The sequence below is a fragment of the Engystomops pustulosus genome, chromosome 5, assembly GCF_040894005.1.
Source record: "Engystomops pustulosus chromosome 5, aEngPut4.maternal, whole genome shotgun sequence".
Lineage (NCBI taxonomy): Eukaryota > Metazoa > Chordata > Amphibia > Anura > Leptodactylidae > Engystomops > Engystomops pustulosus.
The window spans coordinates 52,429,799-52,445,332 of record NC_092415.1 but is presented as its reverse complement, the minus strand read 5'-3'; the positions used below and the strand labels follow the sequence as shown (position 1 = coordinate 52,445,332).

Sequence of the window (15,534 nt, the reverse complement as noted above, 5' to 3'; positions counted from 1 at the left end):
ATTCCAAAATGGCCCCCATCAAGGCAGCCTTAGTCTGCCTTATCATTTCCCACCCAAATCTAAATTGACTCCCCCATCCAATTCTTCTGAATGAGCAAGGTCAGGACAAGGCTTTTTGTTGACCTAGCTAGACAAGCAAAATAGTGGCCTACCCCCAAGACATACACACACACCAAAAAATTGCATCAAAAGAGTAGCAGTATCAGGGCCACTTCTAGCCAGCAGTAAATTTAGAGCATATAAAAATATATACAGAAGTCCAAGCAGTGTAGTAAATGAATATAGAGTTGTGACCAGTGCATATAGAAGAGCAAACCAGCGCATAAAATAAATAAATAGAGGAGTCACCAGCACCTTACATGAATATAGAGGTGTGGCCTGCACATTACAATATTATACAATATTACATACAGCCTCCTAACCCACTCACAGTATACAGGTCCACAGGATCGTCTGCTGCTCCCCCACTAACAGTATACAGGATCAACCGCCCCCTCCCCCAAACACAGTACATAGGATCACCCACCCCTCACCCACTCACAGTATACAGGATCATGTGCACCTCCCCCCACTTACAATATACAGGATCACCTGCCCCTTCGCCCTCATGCTATACAAGATCACCTGCCCCACTCACAGTACACAGGACTAACTGCCCCTACCCTTCTCACAATACAGATGGAATCTATACTTTGTCACCTGGTGAGAGGCCTCTAGTAGTGGTGAACACTCCAGGAGCAACAGACTGAGACCTCAGCTCACACCACACTGCATAGTGTGCTGGCAGCTGGAGATGGAGCTTAGTGAGGAGTAACACCAGGTCCTGCACCTGCACTGCTCTGTCAGCTTCTCATGTAGTCAGTGAGCAGATATTGTCCCAGTAAGGCAAGAATAATAGCCTGAAAAGGCAGCCAGAACATAGGGCACTGCACTCCTAATCATCTGTATGTGTGTCTCAAAGACACACATGAAGTGTATTTCTATTTGGATGGGTGGTGGCCCTGGGCAGAATCCTACATAGGTTTCTACTCTCCTCTACCTGTTGTCCCAGCCCTGCTAATCAGGAAGATGGATTGTAGGCTTGTTCTCTTTTGCACTTTACATTTAAAGTCTGCACACTCGCGAAACCATCATCACCCAGCTCCTTGCCTAGAACCCTATCACTTTAAATAAAGCTGATCTACTTATGTATGTTACTTGAGCCCGTCAACCTACTCCTCCATTCCCCACACCTCTCGACTTGTGCAACAGATAGCCTATTTAAAAAAGTAATTGTACATATGGATGCAAGTAACTGTGTATTGTATCTTATCAGAGCAATGTTCTTCCTTCTTCCCATAGTTACTGGAGTTTATTGACCATTTAGAATTTAAAGCTCTCTAAAGGCTCAGCCATTTGTTACAAGAAAAAGCAAATCTCCAATATAAGTTGTCATTCAAGTATTTTCATCAATAAGACCTATACATACCTACAAGGAATGTTATCAAAAAATCAGCCATGTAGACACGTAGAAATAATGGATTATGGAATGTTTCTATTCCAACTACCGCAGTAAGGATGTAAACCAGAGTCATTGACTACAAAAAAGAATAAAATTATTTTTAAAAGAGAACCTGGTTTCTTACTTCCAACTATTTATTATGACAAAACATACACCGCTTGGGAATATTTTCTCATTTTTATAATTTTGGAAAGTGAAGAAAAAAAGTAGAATTAGGCCAAAAGTAGTAACTCACCAACTGGCTGATATCATATGCCCATGGTAGAAAGAGGACACCAGTGTTGTATTTTTCCCAATGTGAGAGCATAAAGGTAAAGAGTACAACACTGGTCACCAAATACATCTTCATTGGCGTTAATCCAGATTCCCCTGAATGACATCCAAAAATTGAGAACAAAGACAGTGGAAAAATAGACGCTGTCCAGCTGTCAAGTCCATGGTCAAATAACTCTCCCAAAGGGCTGCTGGACTGAGTCCTTCTGGCATGTTTCCCATCAATTGAATCTACGAACAGCAAAGAAGGGAAACTCAGAACACAATAACTAAGTGTAATATGTGAATGTGGACCTCAGGCTACATACTGCATGAAGACATTTCACATGCAAGAGAAAAAACATCTGCATAACATAAGAGGTAATAAAGGAAGAGTATAGGCCAACAAAGTTCTATGGAGCACAAGATCTGTATGTCTCTGTGTATTAGGTCTAATGTGAATCAGATAAACCCGATGGACCAAACCTCTGACATATTAGTGTACTTTGTATTCCTTTTTAGTAATAAAATGTAAATGTGCATTGGCATTCCCTCATTCGCACTGCCTTTGACTTAAACGATGTAGTCAATGGTACAAATATGTGGATATACATTTGTAGAGTCAAAAGGTAATGTTCTGTGAAAACTTAAAGGGGTTGGCCATTTTCTCTCATGTTTTTTTTAATGTGTGTGTAAATGTGGGGGGCAGGATATTAGGTTATTTAGTAATATACATATGTTAAAAGTTCTGAACTGCTTTATCGATATGTAAAGTGGAGCCTCCTGTCTTTTACCTCATCAGCCAGACATTGCTGACCATAAAATGACTACAGATGGAGGATCATGTGATCTCTATATGTTCCTGCCTTGTTCCAATATTCATGCATACTATCGTAAGCTCCATGCAGGGCGATTGTTCATGGACGGTTAGAGATCACATGACCTCCATCTGTGGCTATTTTATTGACAGGAATGTCTGGCTGATGAGGTAAAAGGCAGGAGGCTTCAATTTACATATCAATATAGCAGTGTTTTGTGCCTAAGGAAAAGTTATGAAGAAGACAGACCTAGAAAAGTCTTTTGGGCATGAAATGTATATGTTGCCTAAGGAAGACCTGAGTAGAAGACAGACCTGGGAAAGTTGGGTCTGTCTAAAGTTTAATTAGTTGCTAGTTGGAAGTGGACTGAGAAGTTACTTGTATGCTGGTGAAATGTGCTTGGGTACCCCAGAAGATAATAATCCTAAACCTAATCCCTTACAGTGTATACTGGTAAATGACCCAATACTCTGAACCCCACACTTTTTTACAAAAAAACATGTGCTAAAGTGACCAACCCCTTTAAGGCTACTTCCAATTTGTGATCCGGTAGTTTATCTACTTTTTAGTAATGAAAAATTGTATATAGCACAATATTAAAGATCTAAACAAAATATGCAAAGTACACAAAGTTATAGCAAAAAATATGGAAATGACATAGTATTTCTCATTATTGTGTCAAAGTAGCTGTCATAAAATTATCATACCTAAAGCATAAGCTAAAAAGTTTCCTATAGCAGCTAAGATCCATAACCAGTTAGGTATATGCTGATTACCAATACCTGAAATTATAAGAAGATTTAATATTAGAAACACAGTTATCAGGACGACTTTAGAAATTACTCCCATTGTGCAACCAAAGCCAATGTTTAGTCCTATTATTTAAAATTCTTATATCCTTACCTGATGCTGAGTAGTCCCAATCATAATAGGAAAATAAAATGTAATTTACTAAAATCATCAAAAATCCGGAGAAAGTTAATACATTTGGAGCAATCCAAAGTGGCACCACCTGTCAGAAAAAGAAATGAGAAACTGTTGTAAAAGACAATGTGGAGATTTATCAAGAACTGGCACCTCGTAATGTTTCAGCCATCCATTTGGTCTGATATACTAAGAACTCTAGTCTCTTTGTATAGCCGGTGACCGACTGTGCGCCTGAACAATTCTACGCCAGGCAGGGCAGAATTGAGCTTTATCCTGCTCAAGGGATCTCCACTCTGTACCAGCCTGTGAAATGGCCACTCCCTGCCCACCTTGCATGGACGTGGTGGTGGTGATGGGGGGGGGGGGGAGGGGAGGGGGGGGGGGGTTTCCTCTATCATTTATGGCTGTGCACAAAGAGTGGAAATTTATCAATGCTTCTACACCAAAGCAAGGAGAGTATTTAACAGGAAGTTGGGTAACGGTAGATACACATGACGGATTATTGCAATATTCATGTGCAAGCCGACTAAGTCTTTTTTTAACTGTTTTTGTTAAAGTATACACATTACATAGAAAAGGTAATCAAGTCATATTGAACATTCCAGTATCACAAGTATACAAGCAGTACTTGTTCAGTATAACAAAGCATTCGCTCATAATTGCCTTATAATATCTATCTATCTATCTAATAAAGAAAAAAAGGCAGCACTCCAAAGTTGTGAGAAACAAAAATTTTCTATTTTTTTTAATCTATCTACAGGCGGTCCCCTACTTAAGGACACCCGACTTACAGACAACCCATAGTTACAGACACACCCCTCTGACCTCTGGTGAAGCTTTCTGAATGCTTTACTATAGTCCCAGATTGAAATAATCAGCTGTAAGGTGTCTGTAATGAAGCTTTATTGATAATCCTTGGTCCCATTACAGCAAAAAATGTTTAAACTCCACTGGGGCCAAATTTTTTTTGTCTGGATCTACAATTATAAAATATACAGTTTCAACTTACATACAAATTCAACTTAAGAACAAACCTCCGGACCCTATCTTGTATGTAACCCGGGGACTGCCTCTATCTATCTATCCATCCATCCTATAATATCTGTTGGAAGGTCTGTGTATTGTGAAACTGACAGCATTTCACATTGTCAATTAACAACTAAAATAAACATATTTAACAAACAATTCCAGACTGTAATTAATTTACATTGATGCTAGGTCGCATTACCTTCTGAGACCTACCCTGGGTAATAAGTGGTGTGTCCTCCCCCTCCCCACATTTGGTAATTCCATTGGGTCCCATGAAGTATTTTAACATTTTCCACTCCTTTTGAATCCGCACAATGATTAAAACAAGGCAAAAATTGAATCATCAAAGGTAAACTCTCACCAGTGTCGACCATAAAAAGTTACAGACAATGTTAGGTATTGGTCCTACAGAGCTGTGTTAATATACCTGTTTGTATGTTGGTAGTAGCAGCTGGACTGTGAAAATGTTTATATATAACCAGGGCCGGATTATAGGCGGGGCTCCCGGGGCTCGAGCCCCGGGGCCCCCACCATCTTGCCCCCCCTAGGGGCCCCCACCAGCTCGCACCTCCCGTGCCCCCCCTCATGAGCGGAACGCCGCCCTCCGCCTCCGGGCATAGGTGAGCTCCTCCCCGGCGATCAAGCCCCTACATAAACTGCCCGCCCACTCATCCTGCTGCGTGGGGAGCCGCCCCCCGCCACTGGTGACAAGCAACCCCGCTCAATCCCAGGTTAACATCGCCTCCGGCTCCCCGCCCGGCTCGCTCTCCTCTCGCTCACCACCCCCCGCTCCGCTCGCTCACCACTCCCCTCGCTCACCACCCCCCGCTCCCCGCTCCGCTCGCTCACCACCCCCCCGCTCCGCTCGCTCACCACCCCCTGCTCCCCGCTCCGCTCGCTCACCACCCCCCGCTCCGCTCGCTCACCACCCCCCGCTCCCCGCTCCGCTCGCTCACCACCCCCCGCTCCCCGCACCGCTCCCCGCTCGCTCACCACCCCCCGCTCCCCGCTCCCGCTCCCCGCTCCCGCTCCCCGCTCCCGCTCCGCTCGCTCACCACCCCCCGCTCCCCGCTCCGCTCGCTCACCACACCCCGCTCCGCTCGCTCACCACCCCCGCTCCCCGCACTGCTCCCCGCTCGCTCACCACCCCCGCTCCCCGCTCCACTCGCTCACCACCCCCGCTCCCCGCTCCACTCGCTCACCACCCCCGCTCCCCGCTCCCGCTCCACTCGCTCACCACCCCCCGCTCCCCGCTCGCTCACCACCCCCGCTCCCCGCTCCACTCGCTCACCACCCCCGCTCCCCGCTCCACTCGCTCACCACCCCCCGCTCCCTGCTCACCCCCCCCCCCCCGGAAGGAACATGCACCCGGCAACCGCCCCCCCTCCCCGGCCGAATAAGCAACCGACCGACTTCCTGGCGAACAAGCACCGTCAAGACCCCCCACCCGCCCGAACAAACAGGCACCCGGTCAACCCTAACAGGTAAGTATATACATATGTGTTTTTCTGTGTGTGTATATATGTATATACTGTGTATATACTGTGTATATACAGTGTATATACAGTGTATATACAGTGTATTTATGCATCTACTGTGTGTTTACTGTGTATAGATGTATATACTGTGTATAGATATGTGTGTACATTTATATATGTGAATGATGTGGTTTTTGTATATACTGTGTATATGGAATGTATGTATATACTCTATATATATATATATATATATATATATATATATGTTTTGTGCTGTCGCCGCTGTATGTAGCTGTGTTACTGGGGGTGAGGCGGCTGTATGTAGCTGTGTTACTGGAGATGAGGCGGGTGTATGTAGCGGTGTTACTGGGGGCCAGGCGGCTGTATGTAGCGGTGTTACTGGGGGCCAGGCGGCTGTATGTAGCGGTGTTACTGGGGGCCAGGCGGCTGTATGTAGCGGTGTTACTGGGGGCCAGGCGGCTGTATGTAGCGGTGTTACTGGGGGCCAGGCGGCTGTATGTAGCGGTGTTACTGGGGGCCAGGCGGCTGTATGTAGCGGTGTTACTGGGGGCCAGGCGGCTGTATGTAGCGGTGTTACTGGGGGCCAGGCGGCTGTATGTAGCGGTGTTACTGGGGGCCAGGCGGCTGTATGTAGCGGTGTTACTGGGGGCCAGGCGGCTGTATGTAGCGGTGTTACTGGGGGCGAGGCGGCTGTATGTAGCGGTGTTACTGGGGGCGAGGCGGCTGTATGTAGCTGTGTTACTGGGGATGAGGCGGCTGTATGTAGCTGTGTTACTGGGGTGAGGCGGCTGTATGTAGCTGTGTTACTGGGGATGAGGCGGCTGTATGTAGCTTTGTTACTGGGGCGAGGCGGCTGTATGTAGCTGTGTTACTGGGGGCGAGGCGGCTGTATGTAGCTGTGTTACTGGGGGCGAGGCGGCTGTATGTAGCTGTGTTACTGGGGGCGAGGCGGCTGTATGTAGCGGTGTTACTGGGGGCCAGACGGCTGTATGTAGCGGTGTTACTGGGGGCGAGGCGGCTGTATGTAGCGGTGTTACTGGGGGCGAGGCGGCTGTATGTAGCGGTGTTACTGGGGGCGAGGCGGCTGTATGTAGCGGTGTTACTGGGGGCGAGGCGGCTGTATGTAGCGGTGTTACTGCTGGGATAGTGGAAAGGAAGCAGGAGGACGTGTGTGTACGCTCCACTTATTGGGGGCCTCCACCAGATTTTGCGCCCTAGGGCCCCCACCAACCTTAATCCGGCCCTGTATATAACTACTGTAGTATTTAAACTTAAGTCTAGTCTACTTATCTCTTGGGGCACAACTGATTAATTGGTATCCAATATATGCCATCAGCAGACTGTCAGGTTATGTACAATAAGCTTTCTCTTTTATTAGAAAGGTTTTACAGATAAATCTCTTTTGATTAAATGTCTTAACTTAAAATACATAATAAAACTAAATGGTAAAAAACAAGGTAAATGCAACTCACCTGTACAACTTTGTTCCATACATGCTGCATTACATATACAGATAAGGGATTTGTGTCCACTGCACTATACTGAAAAAGAACAGCTGTCAATTTCACTTTGTGAGGAAATTTTATATAACATGGTGCAACAATAAATGAATGTATCATGCTCTCATAATATTGTTACTAAGCTAGAAAATTCATAGTTTTTTTTATACGTTTTTAATCCCTGTGGCATATACACAGTTTACAGTATGCTTTTTCAGTACTCCCCATACAAATGAATGGGAAACTATATAAAACTAGGGAGTTAATTTGAAGATAATTTAACAGAACTTCTCAAGGTGATTAAGGTGTAACTGTAAAGTTACACACAAAAATTAGTGTTAGCACAGCTGGAGAGAGCCTTTAAGAATAATTCCAGATACCTGTGTCATGCTCCTCGGTTCTTCCTAGCCTTAGACACAGCCTGGTATATCTATCATCCCTTCTTATAAAATCATATTCAGCTATTCCTGAAGTTCAACACATCAGCTAAAGGCACTGAGGCCAGAGTACTGAGGGCATTCATATTAAGCAGGACAGCATGTTTGTAATCGGTTGACCTGAAGCATGTATTGAGTCTCATGCTTTTGACAACACATAAAGTCCCTTTTACCTGCACTTATGTACTACTGCCCCTCCCAACACATCTCCTCTCATCCTACACGCTTTCCCATGGCTACTAGAAAGCATGGCAAATGGAGATTAACCTGGAGGTACAAGGTTAAACCTCTGCTAGCAGCTAAACACCTGTAGATAGCTATTTAACGTAAATTAGATAGTTGGTTATTTTAGATTAGTGCAGCAGCAAAAGTACTTCTAATACATCCCGGACAAATTCCATCAACAAGGCGAGGTGGAGATTGGAGAAAACTTTTTTTATCTCGCGAAGGGTTTTGGATACTTACTTTACAAACCTCCTTCCCATCTGGGTTAAATCATAAAACGGACTTACTCTACTTATACTAGCTACTTGGTTTCCTCAAATATGCATTTCCAAATTAGTTTTTTTGTCTTTGTTCATTTGTTTCATTGGTTTGCTGTCTCCCCCCCCCCCCTTCCCTTTTCCCCTCCCTCGTCATTTCCTATTGTTTGTATAAACATGCGTTATGCTCAATCATTGTATGGTTACGACTAAGGGCGGTTGTCTGTCTGAAACGCGTAAACTTTTTTTTATTTATGTGCACTTTTTCCCCATGTTTTTAAACATTTATATGGAATAAACTACTGTTTTAGTTCACTTGTGGAGCAACCTCCTCTTTTTTTCTACGTTAAAAGTTTGTATACTTTACAATTGTTGGGATGTAGCCAGTTTACAGCTTAAGGCTCAACCTCATTTTTTGCATTCTGAAATGCATCGCTTTATATGTTTATAACTTTTGAACACTTTTACTGATCAAAGCGTCTATGAGATTGTTTTTTTCATCACATGTTGTACTTCATTTTAGTGGTAAATTTTGGCTGATAAGTTTTGCATTTATTTATAAAAAAAATTTAAAAAAATGATATTTAAAAAAAATCAAAATTATCTAGTTTTTAGGCAGATAGTTTTACCACCTAAATTAGTTGCTTAATAACATTTCCCATATGTCTGCTTTATGTTTCCATAATATTTGAAAAGTCTGGATAATTTATTTTGATGTCACATGGCTTACAAATCAAACATAGGGGCAGATTTATCAAGTGTCTGAAAGTCAGAATATTTCCAATTGCCCATGGCAACCAATCACAGCTCCCCTTTAAAATATTCATGAGCACTGGTGAAATGAAAGCTGAGCTGTGATTGGTTGCCATGGGCAACTGGAAATATTCTGACTTTCAGACTGCTTGATAAATCTGCCCCATAATGTCAGAATCAGTGGATCCTCTGGACCACTGCAGGAGATGGAACTAGCCGATACCTGGGACCGGAGTCTAAGTGGCACCTGGTTTTCACCAGAGCCCGCCGCAAAACGGTTTGGACTTGCTGCGGCAGGCTACCACCAGGTAGCGGCTGCCCGCGATGGTCCCTTAGCAGAAGACAGTGTCGTAGTCAGGTCCAGGCTCAGGGCAGGCGGCAGAGAAGCAAGGTCAAGTCCAAATCTGGGGTCAGCAATGGGAGGTCCAGGCCGGTGGGAACGGGAACACAAGCACACGGGAGACAGCAACACGGAGGAACTCAGGTAGCACGGCTACACAGGACTCAGGAGCGGAGACACACAGGAACGCAGGAATACACAGGAACGCAGGAATAATCACCAGGAAGCTTTCTCTTAGGCAGTGAGGCACAAAGATCCGGCAGGGGACACAGGAAGAGGCAGGATAAAGGTGAGGTGTTCAGTCAGTGCACCAATTAGCGGTGCGCTGGCCCTTTAAATTTTCGGCAGGGGACGCGCGCACGGCAGTCCGGGGATGAGCCGGAGCCGGGAGAGGTGAGTGACGTAACCGGGCTGCAGCGGGGGCACATGGAGGAGCATGGATGCGCCCGCAATCCGAGACAGGGATCACGGGAGCAGCCGTGACACATAAGGTTTCTGTATTTTCAAGGAGATTTCAGAATTGACTTTTTGTGGGGATCATTACTGTTATTACATTACAATTTTCCAAAAAGCATAACTCTTTACATTTTTAGTCCACATATCTGGAAGAGAGCTTGTTTTTTAAAATAGTTAAAAATCACAATTTTTGGTGGTTTTTAAAATTTTTTGGGTTTTATAATGATTTTGTTTTATTGTACGGGTCATTAAGGAGGTGACAATACTGCATATGTTGGGTTTGTATGGTGATTTTCCCTTTTTTTTATTGTATATGTATGTTTACTGTGTAACGGGGCTCTGGGGGTTGTTAATTAATTTATTAGTTAATTTTTATTTAACCTTTTTTTCTACTTTTTTTTTTTTTTTAAATCTTTTTTACTTGTCCCACTATGGAACATAATCAAGCAATCGTTCGATTGCGTGTTCTTTATAATACCCTGCAATATCGATGGGCAGGGTATTAACACTGTCAGCCTATGCTGATGCAAAGGCTGACACACTGCCTATACAGTCCCATATGTAATGGAATTTGTTAATAACAGAAGAGAGAGGATGATGGGAGCTCAAAACTAGTTTGTAGGTCTGGAAAGTCTAGAATGGTTTTTAAGCTAAAATCTACAATATCAGCAAAGCGGAAAAGGTTCTCAACATCTGCCCTGTAAGACTGTAGGGCAGACGCGGATTAAATAGAAAGGAGGTCATGGGAGAGTGTTGGGACTCCAGGGGGAAATCTCCCAAAGAAGAAGATCAGCATTTTATTCCACTTGTCCAATAACTTTCTCAGAGAGTCAAAGAACGGAGGGAAGTTGTGCGAGTACAACAATCTATAGCTAGGAGTCAAATTTACTCCCAGATATTTTAAGGAGGTTGATTGCCACTTATAACTGTAATGGGATTTTAAAAGCGCCAACATATCCTGGGGTAGGTTAATAGGGAGGGCTTCAGTCTTGCCAACATTGACCTTGTACCCTGATAGTTTGCCATATTCCTCTAACAGTCTGTGCAGGTTGGAGAGTGAGAGATGGGGTTTAGTGATGGTCAACAGAATGTTAAAGGTGTATTCCCATCTGGGCATTCACATTTATCTGCATAGATAAATTAAAATAAATGTCAATGTCCAGATGGGAATACTCCTTTAACCATGTCTTAAAATTCCACACTGACATGTAAATTCAATTATTGAAAGATTTTAACAACAGTATGAATATAAAGGGTTAAGAAGTAGGTAGAACCATCTGCCATGCATACTAGAGATATGAAACAATAGTGATTTATCTGTTACAAGGTTATTGAATGTTTGCCATGTGAGGCGCTGACTCTGTAGTTTACTATTAACTGACAAACGTACCAGGAGGTGCTATAAGACTTGCTGTGATAAAAAGCAATAAATGTAAAAATAGTACAAATGTACTTGTCATTAGCCAAATGTAATTTGTGTCCTCCCACTGAATTCCCAAAGATGACTTTCCATTGACTCATGCAAGTTACAAAGAGAGATAAGTATACATAAAATGAATATTTAATCCCCATCTCATAAGACAATGCTGTAAACATCATAAAAGTCAATACATAGGAAAATTATGAAATGATTCCCAGACAGCATTGAAAACTGTGTCAATGGTCCTGCAAACAATTACCCCTTACAAAACGTTGAAGGCACAACTATATAAAAGTTAGGGTTGTCAGACTAAGAATTTTGATTTTTAGCAAGTGATTAAAATTAGAGATGAGCGGGATCGTTCTATGGTTTGGGTGCAGTCCAAGCGATCTGGACATATTGCTGGATTGGCGGCAGTGCAGCCAATGCACCATATTGACGCACCTACCTACTAGCCATGACTGTGATTGGTTAGGAGGGAAATCCCTAGCCAATCACAGCCAGGGCTAATTAACATACAAAATAAACTATATGAATTTGGCATATCAGGAAAATACTTGCCCTAATCTGGGTCCCGCACCGCTCTGGTGCACCTAACTGGAAGGGGTTCATGCAACCCACTATGGCAAATGAGTGTCACTTCCGTTGACCATGGGAGCGTGCTTCCATTGCTGTTCTTAGGTCCAAGAAGAGCAGTCATTGGCTGAAGACCTGTGACATCCCCAAAATTTCAGGGCAGTGCTTAAAACCCAGATGTACCAGAGAGGTGTGGGAGCAGGGAGTCAGAGCAGAATTAATATATGTTACTTTTTTTTCTTCCCATAGGGTGTTTTCCCTTTACAGTATAACACTAATTTACATTATATGCCGAATGCTGCATCAAACTGCTGTATTACAATAAAACCCTACATACTTGATCTTTATTAGAGGAATTACATAGGGCTGATCATGAGGATGAAACATCCCTGGAGAGCTGTGTAATGGTACTATTTGTTGTTTGTTGACAACAGTATCAGGATTGCAAAAAAATTCATTATAATCCAACATTGTAGCAGGACTTACCTTCCCACATGTAATGCGTACTGTGGAGTAGTACAATGCAGAGATCCAACAGCACATCATTTTGAGGACACTAACCTAGGGCTTTAAGTCCAGCCCCTGAAATGTAACAGGACTGACAATACTAACAAGAAATACAAAGGTGCTGTGTGATGAAACAGATTTCCATGGAGGCTCCCTAATACAGTCAATTTATGTTTTAAAAAAAAAAAAAAGGGAGGAAAATGTCCCCCATTTATGACCTCATGGGGGACATATAAAGTAAAAACACACACACAAAAATATTAATACATATTCATAAATATATAATGTATATAAATGTATATAATGTATGTAAATTAAAAAAAGCACCCGCTACACTACAAAAAGCATCGCAATAGTCGCCTCATTTGACTATACATATTGGGGCACATTTACTTACCTGTCCGAGGAGTTCACCCAAAGTGCATTGTTCCGACGATAATGTACTGTGCCGCGATTCACTAAGATCATGCGCCCGATATCGTGGATGTGTCGCTTCCACGCTCAGGTCCTCTGGAGTTCACCTTCTTCTTTTCGATGTATGTAAGTGCATTGTCTTACTACACAATTTGAAATTTTGCTCAGTCCGAATCCGTTGGATCGTCCAATGACCCGCCCCCCGATTTCTGACGCATGAAAGCCAGCGCAGCTGCGCCACAACCTGATCGCGTGCGACACAATCTCCTGCTAAACTCCTGTCAAAGCTGCACAAATCCCGAAAAACATGAACAGTATGATGAAAGTGCGATCTGTGACCCTAAGTAAATAAGCCCTATTATATATCAAAACGACTGAAACAAAATAGGGAATTTATTAATAATGTACATTTTGAGTTAATTTGAAAATTAAAAAAAAGGACTATAAATTACTAAAAAAAGCCTTTTTTTCCCACTTTTAACCCCAAATAAAAATAAAAGTGAAAAAAAATGTTTAAACTCTTATTACCTTTTTAACTAACTCTATGTGTCGCAAAAAAACCTGAAAGGCAGGCAGCATATTCATGAGGACATTAAAATGTGTAAATGTAACTAAACTTTTAAAGCTAATTTAAGCTAATTTTCTTTATTGCAAAAATTAAAGACGCCAGCAATAACAGTAAAATTTAGAATATGCTTAATAAAGAAAGCTGCTTCTCTGTGACATTTTTCTGCTCTTTTTATCTCTTGTGGTGAGCAGGACTATAGACCAGAATACAGACTTTATGCAGCTCCCTTTTATACGCTTCGTAAAATATACAGTTTATGGCAGACTGTACTCTGCAAAAGCAAAAAATTTGAAGATTTTCCATAAATTATGATTTATATAAGAACATGCTGATTAAAGACTGCTTTTTAAGTAAGAGGCTTGGATATCACAGACCCTTGGTATATCACAGATGACATGACACTTTGAGGGAATATGCTGACAGAAGCCAAAGTTTTCCCTGATAAAAACTAGATAATTAAAATGGAATTATGCAGACGGATAATTGATAAGATATACAGTCAAGAGAAAAAGAAAGCACCCACTCTGTGAAATCTATGGTTTTATGTATGAGAACAAAAACATCTGACCCTTAGAAGCTCTCAAAATTAGGTGCATACAACCAAAGTTAAGAAACACAAAACATTCAGTGTCATTATTTTCCAAAATTTAAGTATAAATGGAAAAGTCCCTCCATGATTCAATATATAACTAATCAGTCTTAGACAGTGTTCTTGAATAATTTCCCAGTGAAGATGCTTTCTGATTTAGATTTTTTAACATTGCAAAGTTAATTTAATTTGCTGAGACTCACTCCTAAGAAGTTTGTTAATAATCTTTCCCAATGTAGAATGGCAGACTTCAAATTGTCTAATAATCTCCCCTGGATTGAAAGAGCAGCAACAATTGCTTTTTTTATGATCATTGTTAAAGTCTTTTCTCTTTGGTATTGTGGTTACATACGGCTGCAAACCGCTTTTTATATATGTGGTCAGACTTGTTGATCATCAATTATTCAAAGGCATTTCATGAACAGCAAAAGGCTGCCAACTGTAGACAGTACAGTGTACTGTAGACAGAACTGGTTTAGCTTTTGACTAAGGTCGAGAAGTAGGAGCTCTCCATACAGGGTCAAGGGGTTGCTTTACAAGGTAGCTAAATTAGGCAATGTTTTTCTTATTCCATCCTGGAAAACATATTTGCATATTTCCCAGAATTCCCCATTTGAGCATCAATGGCAATATGTGTCCACATGCCCACAAAGTGGCCTTAATAAGCAAATTCTCTGTAATTAGCTCATACTTATTCACTTTACAAGCAAGTCACATGGCCTCTATGCAGTTCTATTCCATTCAAGAGAAGAGGCGGAGCTGCACTAGTAAACCAAACTTCTATGCAATGTACAGCCATGTGCTTGTTAATAGCTCTTGGGTTGTAGAACAACTATGCCTATTATCTTGATTACCTATATGTAGCAGTTTCTTTGCTATCCTCATTAGTTTGACCTCCTCCTGAAGTAGCGGCTTCCCCTGGCTGTGCTGATAATCACTGTGAAACCATCCAGTAAACAACTCTTCGGCCTCACAGAGAGGAGGGCTGCTGCTTCCTGATCACTGTAGAGGTAAGAGGGGGAGGTCATATGACAAAGCTCTCTATATGTGCCTGAATGTGTGCTGATCTGTGCAGGCAGAAGTCTCCCACATAGAATAGTGAGGTAAAATATCCACCCCTTTCTCTATCAGTTCCTCAATCTCAGTCTGTGGCTCTGCAGAACTTTCTTTGCACCTCATGCTGTGTCATACACTCCTCTGCAAACCCTTGCCCCTCTGGACACTTTCTGCATAGTAGGATGATGTTAATCCTTAGTATGCACACAGCAGAGACTATAAACTTTATGTAACATTTCACTGCTGATTTCTACTATTTGTTACATTCTCCATGATCTTTCATGTGACGAAAGCTGGAAGGCTGGTTACTTTATAGGCTTTTTATACACTATGCAGGGTTTACCTGTAATTTACTGGATTTGAGGCTAAATTACTTAAAGAGAGAACACACAGCATAAATGGAACTGTGGG

The 15,534-nt window shown here is 42.4% G+C and overlaps 1 protein-coding gene across 4 annotated transcripts in view; it reads right to left on the bottom strand.

The window, feature by feature from the left end:
- LOC140132777 (ethanolaminephosphotransferase 1-like) overlaps positions 1 to 15,534 on the bottom strand; it is a 38,727-nt gene that overhangs the window by 15,107 nt on the left and 8,086 nt on the right. For 3 of the 4 annotated variants that reach the window (XM_072151956.1, XM_072151953.1, XM_072151954.1), the window contains exons 2-6: positions 7,499 to 7,567; positions 3,475 to 3,583; positions 3,279 to 3,353; positions 1,737 to 2,005; positions 1,469 to 1,577 (exon numbers count right to left, since the gene is read on the bottom strand). In XM_072151956.1, coding sequence (XP_072008057.1) covers positions 1,469 to 1,577; positions 1,737 to 2,005; positions 3,279 to 3,353; positions 3,475 to 3,583; positions 7,499 to 7,528 — 592 coding nt within the window. In that variant the 5' untranslated portion in view covers positions 7,529 to 7,567. The remainder of the gene's footprint in view (positions 1 to 1,468; positions 1,578 to 1,736; positions 2,006 to 3,278; positions 3,354 to 3,474; positions 3,584 to 7,498; positions 7,568 to 15,534) is intronic. The other variant, XM_072151957.1, reaches the window with a different exon arrangement.